A 22901-nucleotide genomic window follows, 5' to 3' on the forward strand; every position below is an offset into this window, starting at 1 on the left:
CTCTGCAGACAGGTGAGTCCCACCCAGAGTACTTCGTGTTGCTACGGATCATATTAAGCTTCCTCTGTGGAAAAATACAAGTTGAGAGAAGAATTCAGGATTTGTTTCCCCACAATTTATCATTTTTCAACCAACATTTTCAACTGCTGGCATTGCTGTGGGTGGATTTCCCTTCCCCAAGTACATGCACTTTGAGCTGGCCTTGCTTCCCATTTCCAGTGATTTAAGAAAGATTTCTGCCTAAGTAACATAAACAGTAAGTCTTTACAAATTTTTTTGTAAAGATGTTCTCAGGTTTCCCACTCCATTTTTCCAAAGATCACAAGATAAATAGGCCTCAGGAAAGATATAGCGGGGAAGGCAACTATAAATACTCCAAAAGTGTTGAGAATGAGTGTCGAGACTTAATGCATAGCTAATGGCCTAATCTGCAGTTTCATCACGAGACGTTTGTCTCCTTGCTTGCTTTCACTGTAGTCTCCCTGGAATGTTTGTCCATTTAAAGTTTATTTATCCCACCCAAGAAAATTCATTTCCTATTCATAACCTATTCCTCCTCAGTTTTTAAATTAATCTTTATTTTTTAAAAACGGCTTGACTTTTCGGATATCAGCTTGTCAGTGATCGAGTGCTACCCATCGTGTAGTCTATACTTGAGCCAAAAGGAGCCTGTAGATAAAAATGCGGTGCCAGCCTATGCCAGCTGTCATTAATGGTGCCTGATCTCTACAGGTATAGATGAGCTGGCCCTTAGCTGAATGGCTGCAAACAGGGTGTTCAGTGGTCATAGCTGGGAAAGGAGTTAATTGCCATCATAATTTGGCTCCTGCAGACGTTTTCAGACAGACTTCTCACTCGGGAGGAAAAGGATCTGCCTTGTGTCCACCACACCGGCTATTTTTCCATTGGTGCTTGTGCTGCCATGTTTAGCCCCTAGATCGACTGATTAATTGGGCTAGATTTTAAAAATCAAGTGCTTAAAGTCAGGAAAATCCAAGTTCTTGTGCAGAAGACCTTGCAGGAGGACACTGAGATGATTCGAGTCTGCCAACATCTTGGCCAAGTTTGGAGAATACAACTCATCCCTATGTCCTTGGGGCCAGGGCAGCATGGACATGCCTTGGCTCATGGCTTGTGAAAACTGCCGCCCTCTTCCCTTTGTCCTGTCTGTGCCAAAGGACAGAGATGGAGTAATAAATGATCCTGCTCAGAGAGACTATTGCTAGAAGAGGATTGCTGAGTTGGGCCCAGGGCACTTTCTTCCTTGCAGCCTGATCTGGAGTGCTAAGGAGCAGGCTTGGGCACTGAGCTGTCAAGAGGCATCCAGTGATAAACAGGAGCTGAGTCTGGTGATCGTAGCTCATTCCCTGTGGTCACCTCCACACCAGGCACCAAGTTTAGATCCCTGCTTCTCAGAACTGTGCCTTTTGTCCCAGAGGCTGAAAATTAAACTCTGGGTTTTTTTACTCCATTTTCCTTGTCAATGCCAGTAAAAAGAAGCTAAATCTGAGTGAGAGCATGTGGCTGGTTAGCTGTCTGCACTGCGTGCCCTGGGCAGGACAAGGCTTGTATCTGGTGGAGAGTGACTGCATCTGCAAGTCATTGCTTCCCTCAGTCTCCTTCCTGGGATCTGTTTTCAGTTGCTGCTGAGACAAACTCACCAGTCAAAATACTGACGCTTTTCAAGTCCAAGTCAGCAACGTTTCCCGTAAGCAATGTTTTACATTGCATTTGCATGAGCTGCTCTTCTGATTGTCTCGAAACCTCCATGAACAGAGTTCTGTCATTAATTTTACTCTTCTATTCAATGCTGGTAATTTGTACATTGTGCCTGCCCAGCGCAAAGCAGGGAGTGAAGATGTTGGTGCCGTGCTGCAGGACATTCAAAGTGCAGGCAGATCTCTTGTTTTGCACTGAGATGAACCAAATGTTGAGCGCTGATCCTTTGCTAAATTGGGATACGTGGTGGGTAATCTTCCTTCTTCGGTAACAAAGATGACTTGTTGTGAGTTGGGTCTGTTTGAGTGCTGCTATTGCTGTAGAAAAGTCGTTCTTTAAGGGTGCTTTTTTAGTCCTGCTCTGGCTGAGTTTGCGAAAGGTTGTTTCTGTGCAACCTCTGAAGATACGGTACCCACCCCTGGTGAAACATTAAACCTTTGGTCTTCCCCCACCTTGCCAGGAGGTTGAGCCTGGCAGCCTTCACCAAATCCCAGAGCTCTGCAGCAACATGTGTTGAATAAAAGGTGTGCCCAGAGATCTTACATTTCCCTCTCCCTGGACTTGGTTAGAAACCTGGGAGCCCTGACAACCAGTCTGGATCCACGCCAGCAAACATCTGTGTCTGTCCCTGTATTGATGTGTCAGTTGCAGCCTTCACGGTGAGTCAAGCCTCCGTTTCTGAACAGAGGTGTTACAAAATTAGAGGGACTGGCTGACATGGTCAGTGATGGAACCTCAGGATGGAAGGTCTGCATGAAATCTGAGAGATGGATCAACCAAAACCTCAAGGTTTTCAACAAGTTGAAAGTGGTGACAGCTTGCCCCAAGCTTGGGGCAGAATATCCACCTGCATCAACGCTGGCTGGGGACTGACAGGACACGCAGCACCCTATTGTGGGGACTGTGGGTGATGGTGAGCTGATGCTGTGTGAGCCGATGGTGTGCACTCATCAGGAATAAGGCAAACCACATAATGAGCCATTTGAGGAGGAGCATGGCCAGGACGCCCAAGGAAGTTGTCATTCCCCTTTAACTGGTGCTGGTGAGACTGACCCAATGTTGGGCCTCCCAGTTCAAGAGGGTTGTGGACAAACTGGATTGAACCCAGGGGACGGCTACCAAGAAGGTCAGAGGTCTAAAGTACATAATTTTTGAAAGAGGTAGAGGGAAACTGTGCTTGTTCAGCCTGGCAAAGAGGAGACTGGGGTGATCTAACAGCCACCTGCAACTACTTGAAGGGCAGCCTCAGAGATAAAGCAGCCAGGCTCTGTTTGGTAGTGGCAGCTGATACCATGAGGGACAACAGCCACAGCTTGAGAAATTCAGATTGGGCATTGGGAAAAACTTCTTTCTCAGAGAGGAGGCAAATGTCTTTTCTTGGAGATTTTCAAAGCTTGTCTAGAAAAAGTCACAGCTGAGCTGATGTGTTTGAACAGGAGGGCGGGTGAGGTCTCCTGAGGTCCCTTCCTATGAAAAGTCCTGTGATTCTACAAAATCAGGGCATTGGGATCTCTGCTTTCTTTAAAAGAAAGATAATGCTCAACCAGACTTCCAGGCTTCAACAAGTAAGAAAACAAACAAACAAACCCCCAAGCAAACAAGCAAGCAGACAAACAAATAAACCCCTAAGTAAACAAGCAAGCAGACAAACAAGTAAAACCCCCAAAGGACAAATGAGTCTTGTTTATTTAATTCCCTAGTTTGCAGTCAGTCTCATGATTTGCGTGGATTTAATGCTTTTTTTGTTGTCGTTTTTTTAAATGTTTTTAGCATTGGCTGGTAATTTGTAGTCTGAGTGGAGTCACATGGAAACATTTGCTAGCTCAGTCTCTATAAATTTGCAGCACCTGGTGAAGGAATGAAAATGGCTCAGCTAGAGGTGTTGATGAGACCAGCTTTAACTGTGTGTAAGATCTCTGCTTGTTCCAGGATCTGTCTAATCTACTACAAGAAGCATGAAGACTTGGAAATAGCTGTTCTGCTATAAGTTTAACTTGCAAACTCCAAAACTAATATCAAAGTGCCTTTCAGGAAGAATTGAAACAATCATCTCTTCTGAGCCACCAAAGGCAATAAAAGCAAAAGAAGTGAAACAGTTAAAGAGCTGAAGAGTTTGTCACATGCTCTTAGTTGGGGCAATGTCCACTTTCACTCAGCTGGGACTCTCAAGCTGGTCTTTGTTGTGATGGTCCTTGAAGCAATAAGCCCACCTGGGACAAGACTGAAAAACGAGATCCGTGGTTCAGTGCATAGTTACCTTTGATTCTACCTGGCAAGTAAGCAAAAGGGAGGAAAAAAAGCTGAAGAAAGAAAGGACAAAAAGAAAAATTCCAGCATGTTGACTCAGCGCCTTTCACACTGTAAGCTTTGAACTGTAAACACAGCTTCTGCACCTTACCTATTGTCCACCTTGCCAGCTAGAAAGCACCTTTGTATCACTTCTCAGCCTGTCAGCCTGCAGTAAGTCACTCCATGAGCACTATGAATGCAAAAGCCAGCTCTGGAGATGAGGAAGAAGCCTCGGGAATGAGGAGCAAGACCCTGAGGGAGAGTGGCCGCTCAGAAGACATCAAAAGGGGACAAGTGATCCTTGTTGCCTACCTGATTGCAACCCTAGAGCTGACCTTCATCTTCATGCACCTGGGAGTCGTGCCTGTGAGTATGGGTTGTCCTGCTTCAACAGCACATCTTGCCTTCAGTGCTAGATTCTGTAATTTTCCAGATAAGTCAGAAAAGAGCCTCTAACAGGAGAGAGGAAAGTGTATTCCTACCTCGCAGGCAAACTGTGACTGTGTTCAGGGTATGCCCAGGCAGTAAAAGCTGATTTATTATTTGTGCTGCTGTAGCACCTAGAGCCCTTTCCTGGCCTGATGGCCCTGGGTGAAGCTAATGTAGTTTGTGTCTTCTTGCTTGCAATGGGAGAGTGACCCAACAAGCAGGCAGCAGAAATCAGAGACTTAGATGAGAGGTGGGTTTTCTGAGGGCATAATAAACAGCTGTAAGTGGGAATTGTTGCTGCTTCTCACTTACTGGACTCTTACATCTGGTTTCTTAAAATCATTTAAGTTGGAAAAGAGCCTTAAGATCATCAAGTCCAACCATTAACCTAGCACTGCTGAGTCCACCACTAAGCCATCTCCCTAAGTGCCACATCTACATGTCTTTTAAATACCTCTAGGGATGATGATTTAGCCACTTCCCTGGGCAGCGTGCTCCAATGCTTGATAGCCCTTTCAGGGAAGAATTTTTTCCTAATATTTGATCAAAACCTCCCCTGATGCAGCTTGAGGCCATTTCCTCTTGTCTTGTTACTTGGCAAAAACGGACTGACACCCACCTCACTACAACCCTTTGGGTTGTTGTAGAGACTGATAAGGTCTCCCCTCAGCCTCTCTTTCTCCAGACTAAACAACCCCACTTCCCTCAGCTGCTCCCCATAAGACTTGTGCTCCAGACTCTTCACCAGCTTCATTGCTCTTCTTTGGACACACTCCAGCACCTCAATGTCTTTCTTGTAGTGAGGGACCCAAAACTGAACGCAGTGTTCGAGGTGCGGCTTCACCAGTGCCGAGTACAGGGGAGTGATCGCTTCCCTGGTCCTGCTGGCCACACTAGTTCTGATACAAGCCAGGATGCTGTTGACCTTTTTGGCCACCTGGGCACACTGCTGGCTCATATACAGCCAGCTGTCAACTAACACCCCCAGGTCCTTTTCTGCCAGGCAGCTTTCCTGCTTTTGTGAGCTCCTGGATCTGTGGTACACATGTCCATCTCTGTTTCTGGTGAGCCCATGCTTTCTGGGAGATCTCTCCACTGGTTTTGTGCCTCCAGAGGCAAACTGTTCCCTACTCTCCGGGCTAAACCAGCCTGCTGTGCTGAGAGTTTATTTGTGGGAGATTGGTGTAGTTGATCATCAACCCATTACAGGGGGTTTGGGGAGCTGGATGCAGAGCATGTATCAGGGAAGTGGGTAAGATTGGAGCACCTCCACGCCTTCTGAGTGCTAAACTTGGTGAGTTTTAAATAACTCTTAGCAGGTGGCACGAAACAAAAACATAGATCAGAAATAGCTGCCCCTTGAGCATAAAATTTTGAAATAAAAAACCCCAAAGGACTGTGGCTCTTCAAGGTGTGCATCTGCAGTTTTTTTGCAAGCTTAGGTTGCAGATTATAAGTAAAGGCAATATTTTGCCCATATTGTGCTTGCGTTGATTCTGGCTTGCTCAATTAAACAGCTCCAAGGCCTTACTGCAATCATCTCCTGGGTGGTGCTCAGGCTGCCCCAGGTGTGGGGTTCTGGAGGGGGGAAGACTGCTTAAAATCTACCTCATCCCCCCCTTAGCAGTAGCTGAATACGTTCAGGTATGTTGGACTGAAAAGCTAAAGGGCAGTTCAAATTTGTCACCTGGTGCAAAATTGATGGTTTTGATCGCATCCCATTGATCTCCATTAGTGATGGTGTGGGACGGAGGTGTTTGGTCTTTATAAAGCAGCCTGTGTCTGACCCAATGAAGATTTCATCTGCAGGTATGGGGAACTGAAGGAGGAGATGAGGACTACTTTAGAGATGTAGTCCTCTCTGCACAGACATCAAACTCTTTATTCAGAAATACAGTATACTTCATCTCCCTAACCTGTGGGTTTTGTTGATTTGTTTTGGGTTTTTTAGTACTTGGCAAAGAGCCTAGGTTTGGATACAGTGGGATTTGGCTACCTCCAGACAACCTTTGGTGTCCTCCAGCTTGTGGGAGGTCCCATTTTTGGAAGGTAAGTGAGAACAATTCCCGTGACCCTTTTCATAGCTGAAAGAGGCCAGACATTTTTATACTTTAATAAAACCCTGTTTGTTTCTGGTTCGTGGTCCTGTTGAAATGTTTGAAGATTTCATAAATGGGCAAGGAGAAAATAAATACTATCATTAGAAATACTGCAAAGTAGAAGCAACCTTTATATTAACTTAGCTATGTTTTAATGACACACTTTTAAGTGTAACAGTATACTGGGAACAGGCTGAAACCATCAGATTCCTCAGAGTCCAGGTCCTTATGGCTTAATCCTGCAAATGTTTTATAGCCGTGTGTAACCTTAGAAATGTCTTGTGATTGGGAAACCTACAAAAATAGGGTATTTATTGATGTTAAGTAAAGCTATCAATGAAAATAATTGAGAGTCGTGTTATTTCTACAGCTGAATCTCACTGTATCTACATCAGTGTTTAATGCAGAGCTAGACTTGCGTGAATCTTTAAGAACTGATGGATCTATAAGCTCATCTATCAAAACAAGAAAAAAGTGGAAAAGACTCAGGTTCTCTGCCACTCTGCCCTATGGGACACACGCTCCTGTTCCTAATGAAATATAATCGGCCCAAAAAAATTCGAGTGGTGGGGGAACGCATTCCCAAAAAGCAGAAAAAAAATAAATCTGTAAGAACAGTGTAATCCAGTGATAGGAAACTAAAATGAGGCTGAGAAAAAATCTAGCTTTTCTTCTTAGTCATCCTGCTATCAACAAAGTAATAAATGGATACGGAGCTGGTGTGTGCCTCAGTTTTCCTGTATGGAATTTACCCTTCTGGCTGATGTAGATTGTGAGCTCTACAGGATCCTCTTGTACATGGTGCGTCGCGCTTCAGGGATCTGATCTCTAAAAGCCCTTAGGCACTGCCATAATACACATTTTAAAATTAATAACAGTACTATTAAAATCTCCATTGCAACTTGGAAGAAAACACATTTCTAAGAATGGAGATGGTGCAAAGGGCCCAATTTAAATGCTTTTTCTATTAATATTCAAAACTAGAGTAATATTTCTGTTCTGAATCTGGTGCCATCTGAAATCTGGTTTTCCTCTGTGCATGTCATTTACTAATGTCCAGAAGAGATGCTGGAGGGCACAAAACCAGCAAACCAGAATCCATCTGGGACTTGGACACTGGTATAGATGGGACTGAATGTGTATATTGCCAGATTGAAGACAAAATTTGCAACGTAGGTTTGAGATAAAAAAGGATTTTCCTAGGTATGAGGCTGCTTTGACCTCCATGCATAGGTAGATAAAATGGGAAGGAAGGGGATAAGAGAGAGAAAAAATGTGTAGCTTAAGTCAGTTTTCTTTGTTCTTCTTCCTTGTTGCTCCTAAACAGCCATGAGAAGATGAAGCACTGAATTTACTCTTAAACAAAAATCAGAAAAGCCTTGGACTGTGTAGTGAATCGTGGTCTTTAGGTTACAAATAGCTAATATAAACTTCCCTGTCTTTCATTTAAACAGCAAAATTTTGACCTGTACCTCTTCCTCAACACAAACCCCTTTAATTACTTACGCTTAGCTTTGTTTGTAGACCAGTCCTGGCATTTTGGGGGAGTTGTTTCTTTTAGTGTAAGAATCATAGAATGGTTAGAGTTGGAAGGGACCTCAAAGATCATCTAGTTCCAACCCCCCTGCCATGGGCAGGGAAACCCTCCACTACACCAGGTTGCCCAAAGCCTCATCCAACCTGGTCTTGAGCACTTCCAGGGATGGGGTATCCACAACTTCTCTGGGCAACTTGTTCCAGTGCCTCACCACCCTCAGAGTGAAAAATCCTTATATCTAATCTAAATCTCCCCTCTTTCAGTTTAAATCCATTGCCCCTTGTCCTATCACTCCAGGCCCTTGTAAAAAGTCCCTCTCCAGCTTTCCTGTAGGCCCTCTTTAAGTACTGGAAGGCTGCAATAAGATCACCCCGGAGCCTTCTTTTCTCCAGGCTGAACAGCCCCAACTCTCTCAGCCTGTCTTCATAGCAGAGGTGCTCCAGCCCTCTGATCATCTTCGTGGCCCTCCTCTGGACCCGCTCCAGCAGCTCCATGTCCTTCTTGTGCTTGGGACTCCAGAGCTGAACACAGTATTCCAGGTGGGGTCTCACAGGAGCAGAGTAGAGGGGCAGAATCCCCTCCCTCGACCTGCTGGCCATGCTTCTTTGGATGCAGCCCAGGATACGATTTGCTTTCTGGGCTGCCAGTGCACATTGCCGGCTCATGTTGAGCTTCTCATCCACCAGCACTCCCAAGTCCTTTTCCTCAGGGCTGCTCTCAATCCATTCTCCGCCCAGCCTGTACTTGTGCTTGGGATTGCCCCAACCTGCATGCAGGACCTTGCACTTGGCCTTGTTGAACTTCATGAGGTGTTCACAGACCCACCTCTCCAGCCTATCAAGGTATCTCTGGATGGCATCCCTTCCCTCAAGCATGTCCACAACACCACACAACTTGGTGTCATCTGCAAACTTGCTGAGGGTGCACTCAATCCCACTGTCCATGTCTCCAACAAAGATATTAAATAGCACTGGCCCCAGCAGTACTGACCCCTGAGAAACACCACTGAGATAAATCACATTTCTTCATTGAAATGCCAGTGGAAGGAACTGAAGCCTCCAAGAAAGGCTTCCATTTTTGGGGGGTTTGTTTTGGGTTTTTTGGGGGGTTTTTTTTGCAAGGCAAAGTTTTGTATTGCTTGTTGTCAACAATGAAGAGAGATTACCCAGTGAGCTGAGTCCCTCTGGATATCTAGTCCTCTTTTGGGAACAGAGCACTTCTGAGAATCTGATCAGCACTTCCCATGATGGGTAAATGAGAGTGAGATGGCTGTGCAACTCCATCCATCTGGGTGCCTTACACTTGTAATGACCTGCACAGTCCCACTTCTGACAACCTTGCACCATTTCTGTACCAGGTTTGCAGATCAATTTGGTACCCGAGCTGCCTTAATTCTCTCCTGTGCATCTGGAAGTGCCTTCTTCCTGCTGATGTCCATCTCCACCAGCATCCCCCTGCTCTTCCTCTCCAGGCTGCCAGCAGTGTTCATGCACGGGCTACCAGGTAAGGCCAATTGGAGATGAGTGATTTTCCAAATTTCTTTTATTGCCTGATTCCTCTCTTCTTGCTCGCGTGACTGGAAGTAAACAGACTCAACAGCATGAAGAAAGGCAGGAAGAGCATTTGATGGTTATCAGGGTGAAACGGTGAGAACATGAAGCAGCATGTGTATTGGTTATGCAAAGCAGAAGGAAAGCCAGACTGATAGCCCATAGTCCCAGGTTCATCCTCCTGTATCATCACCCAGAGGGTCCAGAGGAGGGCCACGAAGATGATAAGAGGGCTGGAGCACCTTTCCTATGAGGACAGGCTGAAAGAGTTGGGGCTGTTCAGCCTGGAGAAGAGGAGGCTCCGGGGTGACCTTATAGCGGTCTTCCAGTACCTCAAGGGGGCCTACAGGAAAGATGGGGAGAGGCTGTTCAGGAGGGCCTGTTGTGATAGGACAAGGGGTAATGGTTTTAAAATAGAGGGAGGTAGATTCAGATTGGATATTAGGAAAAAATTTTTTACCATGAGAGTTGTAGAACACTGGAACAGGTTGCCCAGACAGGTGGTGGATGCTCCATCCCTGGAGACGTTCAAGGCCAGGTTGGACGAGGCCCTGAGCAACCTGATCTAGTTGGAGATATCCCTGTTCCTTGCAGGAGGGTTGGACTAGATGACCTTTGAAGGTCCCTTCCAGCCCTAACCATTCTATGATTCTATGATCTTGAGTAAATTGCTTGGACTTCTTCATCCAGACATGGGTGATGAATACTTGCTGACAGCAGTGCTATCTCAAACTTCTTAGCTGACTTCTTGCAACCAGGAGAGCTTTTCCCTTTCTCCTTGTAAAATAATTGTACTAGTCAAAATGAAATGTGGCTACAAAACCACCTTCCATTACCCACCAAGCTGTTCTGCTTTAGTCTGCCTTTCCTAGATTTTTCTAGTAAAAACCACACAACAACCTTTGGCTACCAGAAGTCCATGTAACTCACGGAAGAGGACTCAAGCAGTAGGGTGTTAAGCCTCCTCTTGCCACTTATGAAGTGGTTTGAGTGTTGTGCTTCCTAGATGGGCTGAACTGATTCTGGTCACCGATGTGCACGAGCATTTGCTCCAGGGTTGCAAGGACCATTTTGTGGCAGGTGCTTTTTTGTGACCTAAAAATTTACACCTGCTGCTCAGATGCTGTGACAAGCTTTTTTTTAAGGGATTTGTTTCCCTGCAGGTGCTCAGAAGGTTATTACAGACATGACTACTCCTTCCAAACGCGCTGATGCTTTGGGGAAGCTGGGTCTTTGCTTTGGAATAAGCATCATCATCGGTTCTGCCCTGGGAGGTGTCCTCTCCACCAAATTTGGGTGAGTGGCCTGCTCGTTCAGTGTTGGCCTTCTTGCAACCATTAAGAGAGCTGCTAAGGGATGTTTTGCTTCTCCACAGCTTTTGATGGTATCTTACTGCTGGTGGCAGTAGAGAATCGTACCAGAACTCAGAATTTTACTTTCCATACTGCTACAAAGAACTACTCCCACTGTTTTTAGAGGGACCTTGTTGAAAATCCCATGTTCTTTCTCCTTATAGCGATTTAAAGACAAGTTAAAGTGAGGAATGAAGTCTGTCTGTCTCCAAGTTGTCTTCTCTTTGGAGCCGAGTGTGCTGAAAAGCAGCACCGACTGCATTGCTTGCTTTTAAGAAACAGTGTTGAACAACTGAGAAATGGAAATTGGGAGCAGTGTGAAACTTGTAGGGAAACTGGTGCGCTTGGGGCATGCTCGATATAGGCCAAGACCTTGGGAAAGGGGAAAGCAAGCTTGGGACAGTGGGGGAAAAGAGTGAGGAGGTCTAGTCCTGTCACAGCAAGATGAAGCACATGCCTGCTGCTTCCCTGTGTGCTTTCCACAGCCTGACATGTCATAGCAGTCTGCTACCTTCCCTTCTGTGCTGCAACAGGAGAGAAATGCCTGATTTTATGTCTCTGTTCTTTATTAGTAAAGGAAGCTCAGAAGGTGTGGTGTGGCAGAGAACTTTGCAGACAGGGAAGTTCCTGTAGCTGTAATCTTCCTGGAAGATTCTCCAGGGTTTCTCTCATGAGGGGAAAAAAGAAGTCCGTTGTGAACTTTTGAGCATTTATTTCACCTTACTTCTTTTATTATGGACACTTGCTTCTGCAGATTCAGGTTAGCATGGAAATAAATTTCTTTTTTAACCTTTGTGAGCATTATAGCTGCTCTACAGCATAGGACAGAGGTTGAAAATCATTAGGGGATGCTCTGGTTTTCAAGAATGGGGCTTGACCTGGAAGGGATCAGTGTCAGTGTCTGCTGTCTGTCACCACCAGCGCTGCCTCCAGCCCTTGTCACCGACACAGCCACCCTGGGCCACCTTACCAGCCTGTGTCCCACCTCCACGTGTTTGTACAGCAATGCTAGCTCATTAAAAATCGATTTTCATGAACTTCAGTTAGCTAAGTCAAATGGCACTGATTTTTTTTTTTTTTTTCCCCATGATCCATTTCCTAGCGCCATAAGCACAGCTTACTGTATATGGTGCTGTCACCTGGGCATTTGGCATAAGACACACTCAGTCGTGGTGCTGGGTACCATGCATTGGTCTCTGAACCTTGTTGTGCGTCCACACGCATTCAGGTGCTGCAGTGGTGCTACTTGTGTCTCAAATGGTTGCAAAGGTTAATTGAGTAGAAGACTTTAACCCTGCTGCCATAGGGAGTGGCCCCTGGAAACTGTTTCCTGCTGTACTTTGGCAGCATTGGGCCAAAGTAATTGCGGCAGACAGTGTCAGGAATTTTCTTCCTCTCGCTTGAAACCTGAAAATATTTTCCTTAATTCTTTTGTGGTTGATGCCCGCTCTGTGTTGGCCAATTGACACAAGGCTGGCTAGGAGTAATTATTTTGTAGTTGTTCTATGGTTACATAAAATGAAAATTGGAGGTGTGCATAATAGTAACTAATTCAAGATTTTAAAGTATTTGTAGATGTGGGTGTTGAGTGGGGTTTGAATAAGTATTATTTTTAATTAAATACAGTGTTTGTATCCCTTCTGTGAGTTAGATGTCAGAAAGTAGAGATTACCTCAGTTCCCAGCTTCATGTTTGGTTATATGCCCATATTTAAACATCAACATTCAAGTAGCACTTGTTACCTAGCAAAAATTTATGGGGTTTAACTTTTCAGTGGGTGCGTCAGTTGCTGGTTTACGGAAAAATCAGCAGTGAGGGAGAATCCCTGTTTCAGTTAATTAGAGGCACTTGAACGCAGTCTGGCTTTTGGATGTCAGAGCTTGGTGCTGCCAAACAACAGAATGCTTCCAGATTCCCCGGCTTGCTGCTTGTCTGGAAAGCTTCTGGCCCTTACGTGTTGTGCCTGCAACACAACACTGAGAAAAACGAATGTTGCCCGTAATTATGGGAAAGTAAAGGACCCGGCACCTGAAAAACCACATAGCTTCCGACTTCCCCATCGCAGGGGGCTGTTTCCTTTGCATCCAGCGGAGGGCAGCTTTGGCTCGCAGTTCGCGTTGCTGCCGCTGGAGCATCCGATGCAGCCATCCAACCAGCCAGCCATACTGTCGCAGCAGTTTTGGGGCTGCTCCTGCCACCCCATAGCGGGACTGGGGAAAGTACCCTGGCTGCTGGAAACATTTGGTTTTCTCCATGAGGATCTGTGCATCGCCCGCTGGAAGGATGGTAGGAATTCCCATCAACAAGGGACAAACCCCAGTGTGCTGGCAGGACCCTTTGGACCACCCTGATGTGCAGAGAGTTGATTTGATTTTATAAACAGCATCTCCAGGCTGAAGGACTGCACAGGGAGGCTGCTCTGGGCGTTTGGTAGCTGCCTTTGCCACAGCCAAATCCCACCTTTGCTCTGACACCGTGCTTAGTTCCTCCGCCAGATTTCTGTGCAAAGATTAGAGGAGCAATATACTGATTTTTAGTGTTTGGGCTGATATCAGTGGTGAACGGGAATTCAGTCCTACGAGCAGATGAAGACACAGTGAAGCTCTCTGCCACAAAGCAACCCCCGGAGCATCCCCAGCGCCCCGGCTGTGTCCGCAGCAGTGACCTGGAGGGAAAGGAGTGGGTTTCGCATTAGGGACGTACTCGAGGCTCCTTGGCCCTGTTGCCACATCCCACAGATTGGCTGTTAATCATCCCTCCCCATTTCCCACATTTGTACAGGAAGGCTCCAGCTGCGCTTGGAGCTGTGTAATCACTTCCATCTTTTTTTTTTTTTAATAGAAGAATGACCCAATCTCCTTGCTTTGAAAATACGCATTTCTGCCATGTCATAGAAGAGCAAAGCTGGAGATTTCTGTCCACTCTGCATTCTTCGCTCTCCCTCACCACAAATCTGGCCAGCGTTCCCTGTCTGCTGTCAACAGCATTATTCATATGTTAGCAGTGGTTTGTAGACAATAGAGGGGGTAGAAATCAGTTTCAGTTCCTCAGCTGATGTCATTTTGGTATTATTCCACGGTATTGTGTTTACCATTGATGTAGTTGACCTAAAGAGCTGCTCTGTTGTTGTTTTCATTTTTGGAATAATATTTTTTCAACCCTTATTTATTAAGGGAGCCCCAGGGAAGTTCAATGGCTTGTTCTGATTTGCATAAGATTTTTTGGCTGTTAGATCCTGACCTTTGCTCCTAAACTGTAGCCACCAGCTCCAGCCCTTCCTCTTCCATCTCACTGAAGTACTACACTTCCCCCTCATGTTTTCCAAAACTTTCCATGAAGCTGTAGCAAAGGAATTGTGACTTTTAGTCAGACCTGGACATGCTTAATCTGTGAAATATGGCTTTGCCTTTTGCAAATCAAGGAGCTGCTTGCCAGCTGGTTTCACCCTACCTAATTTAATTGCTGGAGACCTTGCTCTTAGTACATAGCCCTGTCCCCTCACCTCTGCACAAACAGTGCACGCAGCTGTGAAGAACATGCTTCCTATGGGCGGGGTGATGGTCACGCAAATTTACACCACCTGAGGATTGGATGTAAGCCAATTTATTAACACAAGCAGTTGTAATCTTAAACCATTTGGAAAATGTTTTTGTGTTCATATCTTTTTTTTTTTTAATTTATGTTTTCTGGTCATTGATCAGTTGGATCAGGATTGTGGATATAAAATACCCAGCTTGAAAATAATTCCTATAGTTCAGATGAGATCTCCAGGTTCTTGGGGAGTCTGCAAACTCCATCACAACTCATCCACAAAAGGTGACTAAGAAAAGGAGCTCTGCTTGCTCTCTGCACATGCTTCCCCCTCACTATACACATACTGGAGAGCTGTTAGGGGACCACAGGCTGCAGGTGAGTGTGTACCCCTGGAAAGAAGTGATATGGTATTTATAGTAGGCTTTTGTGGCAGCACTGTGGGTGCAGGGTGAAAGAAGAAGGCTGGATTAGTTTTCAAAAGTGTAAAGATGAGCTAGGTAGCTAATTACAGAGATTTCATCCTTTCTTCTGGGACTATGATTAATAGCATTTGGCTTCTTTCTTTCTAACAAGGACATACAGAAGCTTTGCTGTATGACCCAAGATTTGTTTGCTTTCTATGGACAAGGAGAAGTTCCTTCATTTTAGTGACTCAGCTGTAGGCTTAAATCTCTTGGAGCAATTATTCTTTTGAACTCGGGATTTTCCTGGCCAAACCCCTTTGGTCTCTTATTTAATGTTATTACAGCAGGCTTTGGGATAGGTTGGGTGGTGGTGTTTTTTTTTTTTTCCCTGGCTGTGCTATTATCCTTCTTCCTCAAGGGGAAAAGAAGGAGCTTATTCGCCTGAAGTAGGGAATTGCATTTCTTTTCAATAACCCATTTGAACAATGTCCTCTGGCAGGGAATTTCTCATTGCTTTGCAGCAGAGTGGAAAGACTGTGGGTGTTGAAAGGGCTGAATGTTGGGAGCTGGGAAGGCGGGTGGAAACATGGCAAAGGGTGAGAGGGTTGCGCTCTGTTTCGGGACAAAGCAGCGCATTCTGCTGCTGGGAGCTGCTCCTGCCCCCTTCCAGTAGAAACCGATGATGTCAATCCCAGGCAGAGAAAACGGAAGCGGCATGGATTGGTGACACTTGTACAGGCTTTGCTTTGCCCTTTGTGTCAAGGGGCTTTGGGGAGAGGGAGGGTGGTGTCTGCTTGCCAGCAAGACATCCATGAGCTGCAACATGGTCTGTCACTGTCAGTCAAGCTCTATGTGCCTTGGGAGAGATGGGGAAGGAACAGTGAATGGGCTGTTTGTCAAGGAGCTGATGGTTTGAGGAAGGTACAGAGGACCTCAGTTGTGGCCTTCTGTGAAAAATGAACCAAAATCAAACAGATCCAGAGATTCTTTTTCTCATTTACTCTGTACGATGACGATCTTAGTATTGGAAGTCATGGTCTCAAAGATTGTCTGTAAGGTCTATGTTAACCAAGTCTGGATAGAGGGTTGTGCACATCATCCCTCCACAAATTGTTGGTTCAGGGTTCAGGTCTAGGGCACTTTTCTCCTCTCCTCTCTTCCCAGCACCAGAGCTTTCTAGTTCTGATGACTTGTTTAACCGATTTTTGAACTTGAGAAATGCCTCTGTGCACTTTGGGTGGAGTTCACCTAATCTTAGACATCTACAGTGGAGACAGCTACACCTAAATTTGCTGTTCAGACTCTCTGTGGTTGATGAAGAGGCACAGGCACTTCTACAGCACCATTTACCTCCTCATGAAGTGGTCCTGAAATGGCTTGGGGAACAGATTTCTTAGCAAGCTTTCTGCTTGCTTAACACCTGACTTAAAACACCAGCTCTGGCCATCAACACATTGTGCTTGTGGTCACAGTCCTGGAGTTTTCTGGTTGTGACCATACCAGAAGTCACCAGGATACAGGTCCTGAACAGTTTCCCTGTTTGTGCTGCCTTCATGCAACAGATAGATCTGCACTAAGTTCATCCCCAACACTTCCTTCCTGCAAACCTCTACCCCATCTACCACTTCTAGGCCACCAATTTTTATTTGGGTCCACTCACGTTCTCCTGTTTAGCCATTGGAAGGCCACTCTGACACAGCAAAGGTGTCCTTGTTCCCCCTTTGCAGACCTTCAGTAAATCTGGCTCTTCCATCCTCTCCCTACAACCCCTGGTCTGAATTCCAGTGAAGGGAGGCATGATGATGGGGCCGAGAGCTCCTCTTTGGTCCTTCACCCATAGGTGGGGCCCTTTCCCAAAGGAGGAAGAGTGGTATTCAGAGCACGAGCCAGCAGCTGGTGAGGGGGAGAGCCTCTGTGGCTGACCTCAAGGGTATAGGGTACGGCCGAGGAGGGCTGGGCTTGAGTTGAGCTAATGGGGTGCTAGCTGGCAGCCCCTTCCTCAGCCTTGTCAGGAGCTCCCCATTTTCCTTCAAAACTCTCATTCCCTCTTAGCTTTCTGTAGGGATTTGGTGGGTGTGCCTGCTCACAGGGGATGTCTGCCTGCCCCTTCTCCCCACAGCACTCTCCTTCCTCCCAGGTATCTCTGCTCTTTTGGGTTAGCTGCTTCATCTTCCCATGGAAAACATGATGAAAAGGCATTTAAAAAAAAAAAAAAGAAAACAGAGAAAGAGAGAAAGTATCCAAAACTTCCTTTTGTGGCTAGTTTGCACTGCTTAGACAGAGAGCTGAGATTTGGGGAGCTGCTAGGAATTGACTTGCACCAGTGCCGTGTGGACTCCTGGCATGGTTTACCTGATGTCCCTCCATGGGTTGACAATGGTTACCTCAGCAGACAGACAGGAAATAAAGGGGGGGGGTAAAAACATCTATGGGAGAGCTACGGAAATTTCCCCGCTGCCTTCTCCATCTTTCATCGCGCCTGTGCAGCGGGGGAGGCTGCCCTGCCTCGCCGCCCCGTGCCTGGAGTCAGAAAGTGAGGGGGCGGCGGGTGAGCGAAACCCTGTTTTGTGCGCGTGGTGGCTAGATCGCAATCAGGAGCGTGTGTGCTTGTGAAGTTACCTTCGCTAAACAATTATGGCTGTTTGGACACCGCTCCCCTTGGCCGATGCTCTGAAGGCGCTGGGTTTCTGCGCGGCGCTGTGCCCCGCCTGGGCGCTTGTTAGCTGTGCTCCTGCAAGGCTGCGTTGAAGTGGTGGCTGATTTTTCTCGTCAAGCCTGGCTTAACAGCCCCAAGTAAGAAGTGTAAAAAATGGAAGAGAAAAAAAACCCACAAACCGCCAAAAATGGAATTTTATGGAAAGGCACAAGGTGTCTTGGGTCTGGCCTCACTAGGAAAGGCAGCATCAGGGGCCTGAACATGACCCTCGCCATGCAGATTGCAAAATAAGGCAGTGTCTGCCCATGACTCACTGGAGCTTCATCTGCTCTTCCCACTCCTGGAATATTTCACAACTGGGCAGCAAATCCAGCGATATCACTGGGGATCGAAATCTGGGGAATTACTGGGTGGGTTTTTTTTGTCAAGAGAAAATAGAAAGCACAGAATAGGCTGTGGTTAAGTCCCTAAATTGGGATTTAGTACTTGGGTTTGCTGTGATTTTTTTCCTGTTGTTCAAGTAAGTTGTCCTGTCACTCTGTGCTGGTGTTTCTCATGCCTAATATGGGGCAATGGGATGGTTTCTCCTTCCCTTTCCCAATACATTTACAATATTGCTATTTAGATTATGCAGCTTTTGGGATGCAGACCCTCTCTGTCATGAGGTATCCTCATGCAAATATCTACTACCTTGGGCGAATGCATCTAGTTTTCCCTGGACGTATCCTTTTCTTCAGCCCCTGGTGTCCTGGGCAGGCAGAGTCTTTGGGAGCCCAGCTACCATCCCATTTTTTGGGCTTGTTTCTTTTTTAAAAATTGTTTCTCAAAAGCAAGTGTCAGCCTTTTGTTTTTTTCAGAAAAGCAGCAGAAAGAACCAAGCTTAGTCAGCCAGAGAGCTCGGTGGTGGAGGAGTCCCAGAGGTTGGGCACTGAAGAAGAGAGCCCAGCAAGAGCTAGCAGAGGGACCTGGAGGGCAACATGGGGTGGCACAACCTTCCTCCGTTCGTGCCTACACGTGTTTGTATGGACAGCCCTCTCCTTTACATCTCCTAATCCTTCAGATTCAAAGGGTCGTGCTTATACTTTCTGATCTGCTTCAGTGAACGAATCCAGCCTTGTGGTGAGCTTGGTGCAGGAAGGATGTGGTGCTTGTGTGGGAAGGACTATCAGACGAGGGAGGAAGGTCCGGGTGAACGGAAATGTGTGGATTTGGCGTGTGGAAGGTTGACTGGGAGAAGTTAGGACTTGGGGAGCTGAGGAGTGAAGCTCTGCAGGAGAAACGCTTATCGATTTTAGATGTATTGAGTCATCTGGGACAGCAAGATTGGAGCATCAAGGGTCTTGAGCTGGGAGGAAGTAGTATTTCCAAAATGGACCTTCATTTGCCACAGAGGAAGAAAGGGGACAGCACATCCACTGTGCTGCTCTCCCCTATTTTCCTCCTGCCTGAAATACGGCTGCTGTAAAGGATGGGTGGAAAAGCAGCCCTTTCGGAGGAGTTTGGGGTTAGTTATTACGCCCTTCCCAGTGCTTCTCTTGGCCGTTGCTGCTGGATGGATGGGATGAGCAGGAGGCTGCCGGGTGGATGGGGAGATGCAACATGCCATTGTCACAGGGTGGGGGTTTACCGTGGCCCTGGGTGAATGCCAGTCTTCTCGGATCGGGTGCTCAGAGGGACATAAAAAGGGTGTGTGACGTTTTAATGAACCACACCAGCTTCCGTGGCCCCACCTGGGTTTTTGTTTCCATGCAGTCTTTTTATGAAACCCGGCTCACGCCGCTCCACCAGCCGGTGAGAGCCAAAGGTATGTGAGGCATCCAGGCAGTGAACTCAGCCAGAGGGCAAAGGAGTTTCTGAATGGCCATCTCCAGGCTAACCCCAGCCCTTGCTGGGGCTTGTCTCTTTAACCTGACAAATCATGGGTTATCACTGCCAAGGGAGAGGGTATTTCCAGCATCAGAAACGTTCTCTGAGGCTGATCCAAGAGGAGGGCAGTGCTAATGGTGTGATCTGAGAGGCCGGACACCATGGTGAGGGACTACCAGTGCACAGGGTATAGCACTGTGTGTTGAGCCAGCAGCAGGTCTGTGCCATAGCACATGCAAAAGCACTCCTGGTTTGCCCAGGAGGCAGGTCAACATGCCCTGTAGGGTTGTATCCCGTTTTGGGGGACATGGAGCAGCAGCTTTGGAGGAGCAACATGTCTCGTTGTAATTAACTATTGCCTGGGTGGCGGCTTGGATGGTCTGGGAGAGACACAGAACCCATATGCTCGTTAGAGTAATTTGCTTTTCTTTACAAACACGTAAGGGGCTCTGCTCTGCTCTCCAACTGTCCTCTAAAGCAGAAGCACAGCGATCAGGCTTGCCAGAAATGATTGATTTTCTTTCAGTCTCCCACTTGGGGATGTCTAACATGGATTTTCAGAGGGTAGGAATTTAGCACTTTTGGAAATCTGGTCCGTTTAAGGTAGTTCAGGATCTGAGAACTTTGAATGTTTTTGAGCATCTGAGGTTTTCTTGTTTATTTGTTATTACAGCAATTGTTGCTTCGATTTTAATTTATTTTTCTTGGTGGAGAGGGGATTATACATCTAATCTTTTGTGATCTGTATGCAGAATTAACTTGGTCTCGCTAAACATTCCTTTATTCCATGATATTCTAGGCTGCAACTTTTGGACTAATTGCTTCTTTACAAAACATCACTGTGAATCCTTTTGAAATCTGCACCATCTTTATTTTTATGGGATTTGGTTCATTTGTTCTTTACCCCAGGGTACATGATCTGAGACGTATTGAAGTCATTGGAAGTGTTCTCTTTGAGTTTGGTTTTAAATTAAGTGCTGGATAAAGAAATTTGTAGAGGAAGGAAGGAAACCTCCAGAAACCTTAAAGACTCCTGCAGGATATTTCTTTTAAAAACCCAAATAATTAGAAATCCCCTTGGAAAAGCCATCTGGGGAGCATCTGAGCACTGCTTACAGGAGACCAGAGTCTTAAATGCTGTTCTCAGACACTAAAAAAAGGGGGGATGAAAGACAGTAATGGTTATTAAAGCTGAGAGTGGTCATGCGTCAGATGTTTAAGCTTACTTCCTACAGAAGCTTAGAAAGGCTCTTTCCTGATATAAAGCTGTATAACAGATTATCTATGTTATGTGAGATGGGTTTCTTCCCCTCCTCTTTCTAACTGTCCAGATACAGTTGGATATTAGAGAGATGATGGATTGATTCTTCTGGCTGATGTTTCTAGTGTCATCTGGGACGTTTCCCAGTCTTCCAGGAATTACTTTTCATGGCAGAAAGAAAGCTACTTCTAGATGGACCTACTGATGTTTAGAAAAGAAATTTTGAAACCATTTGTTGAAGAACTCCTTTAGGGTAACTGGAGGGGCCTGTGGTTGGTGACACCAGGCTCACGCCTCGCACTACACCCACACATGTTCTCATTGCATGCGATTACACGGTCTGGGATGTCTAATTGCCTGATTGTAATCTCTCCACCTTACCAAAAGTTGCATCATTTTGATTTTGCCTGGGTGCTGGGCACCTTTCAGACCAGGTCTCTTGGCCCTTGAAGGATTCATAAAGTTTATCCTGTGCTTTTGTAGAAAGCCTGATTATAATTTTTTTAGTTGTTTTATTTCTTGGGGATGGAAGTTCAGCTGTGGCAGGGAAGAATTTGTAACAGCTAGAAAAGTACGTTCGTAGCACAAAGCTGCTTGGAATAGCAGTGGGGCTAAATTGTTTGAAAGGTTTCCAAAACACAAATGCTACCTTGACTATTACAACATGCCATGTGAGCAAATGCCATTTGCCCTTCTTCAGCTGTACCAATTCATCCTGTTCTGCACTGATGAGAGGACCCAAGGTCAGATGATGCAAAAACGACCTCAAACACCTACCAAGAATACTCCAGCTTGGAGATAAGGCCTCGCCTATCTGCAGGTCTGCCCTGAGAGGGGGACGCGGCAACGAGCTCGGTGCTGGGCAATGGCAGCACTCCATGAGGGGGAAAGTGCAGGAATGCAAGAAGTGGCATGCTGGAACGGGGCAACGAAGCCATCTGATGGCACGCTCAGTCACTCTTTTATTGTGGACAAAGATCTATTTCTGGACTTTGGAAATGAGCCATCCAAAAGTAAATGTTTAGTCAGCCTTGCAAGCTGTCTGAAATGCATGACGTGCTTGTGGCAGGGAGGATTTATGGGGATGGGGCTCACTTTTCTTTGCCAGATGTGATTCTGCTATAAAGAAAATCTACATTCAAAAGAGATAGTAAGGTGTGGGTGAAGTTTAGTTTTCTGTCCCAGGGAGCTGAGCTGTAAGGCAGAAAAGGGAGTCTGCCACTTCTGCAAGGATTCATAAAAGGCACAAGGGGCTTTCCCTGCCATGGAGGTTGTGCCCTTCAAAACAAGCCCTGACTCTGCGGCTTTGGCACAAAACTGAGGGTTGCTGTCAATATTTGGCTCGCAGGCATGAGCGGAGCCACTCGGCTTTGTGTTGGGTCAGGCTTCTTGCTTTGGCCAGGAGCTGCAGCCGTAGCCCATGAGGGCAGGGAGGAGGTGGCGCGGTGAAACTCAGGGCTCTGCCACAGCGCCGGGGATGCCGTGGTCGCTGGAGCAAGTGAGGACATGCCATCGGACAACAAACAGGCGTCTCCACCTTCAGTCAGTGACCCAGGGGCATGCTGCCAGGCAGTGACAGCTAGCTCTGGAGTGGGGCAGAGTGGGATCCTGGGGAGGCACTGGGCGGTGTGGGGCGAGGGGGACGGAGGGCACCAGCAGCTGAGCACAATGCCTTGGCCAAAACCTAGTTGAGTGTAGAAAGCCAGATCTCCAGGCTTTGACTGATGGAGACCTGCAGCTCAGACCGTGTGATGGTTGGGTCCTGGGGCTGGGTTTTAGTTCGTTTGGGAGAGGAGAGAGTTACAAAATGTGGATCTGGGTTCAGGTTACGATTCTGCTCCCCAGGGCTGTTCCAGGTGTTCAAATACAAACTTTTGGCCCAGGCCCATCTCTAATTAGGCATATTCCTTAAAAGTATTTTCCTTCCTCAGCTCCTGTGCTCTTGGCTTGTCTCCACTAGCCCTCTCTGCTGCTCTAGAGCACAGTTTGCTGGGTATATTAATTGAACTGTTTACACACCTGGTTTCCTGCAAGAATAGACACCTAGCTCCTTCTTTTGAAAAGTCTAGCCCAGAGGCTGTAAACAGGAATTGTGCTATGTCTGGAAAAGCTGAACTGCTGCTTATCTGCACTCCTTTGGGCTGTGGGAGCAGCAGCAGCTGCAGACATGGGTCAGTTGAGCATGGAAACCAGCTTGCACACTCT

General features: G+C 46.5%; 1 protein-coding gene across 1 annotated transcript in view; it reads left to right on the top strand.

Moving 5' to 3' along the window:
- Window positions 1–4054: 4054 nt before the first annotated feature.
- Window positions 4055–22901, top strand: part of SLC67A1 (solute carrier family 67 member 1) — a 63273-nt gene continuing 44426 nt past the window's right edge. Inside the window, exons 1-5 of the mRNA XM_086613483.1 lie at window positions 4055–4079; window positions 4166–4374; window positions 6389–6486; window positions 9431–9576; window positions 10787–10919. Of these exons, the coding sequence (XP_086469609.1) occupies window positions 4055–4079; window positions 4166–4374; window positions 6389–6486; window positions 9431–9576; window positions 10787–10919 (611 nt within the window). The remainder of the gene's footprint in view (window positions 4080–4165; window positions 4375–6388; window positions 6487–9430; window positions 9577–10786; window positions 10920–22901) is intronic.

The sequence above is a fragment of the Tauraco erythrolophus genome, chromosome 6 (genome assembly GCF_009769465.1).
Source record: "Tauraco erythrolophus isolate bTauEry1 chromosome 6, bTauEry1.pri, whole genome shotgun sequence".
In the NCBI taxonomy this organism is placed as follows: Eukaryota; Metazoa; Chordata; class Aves; order Musophagiformes; family Musophagidae; genus Tauraco; species Tauraco erythrolophus.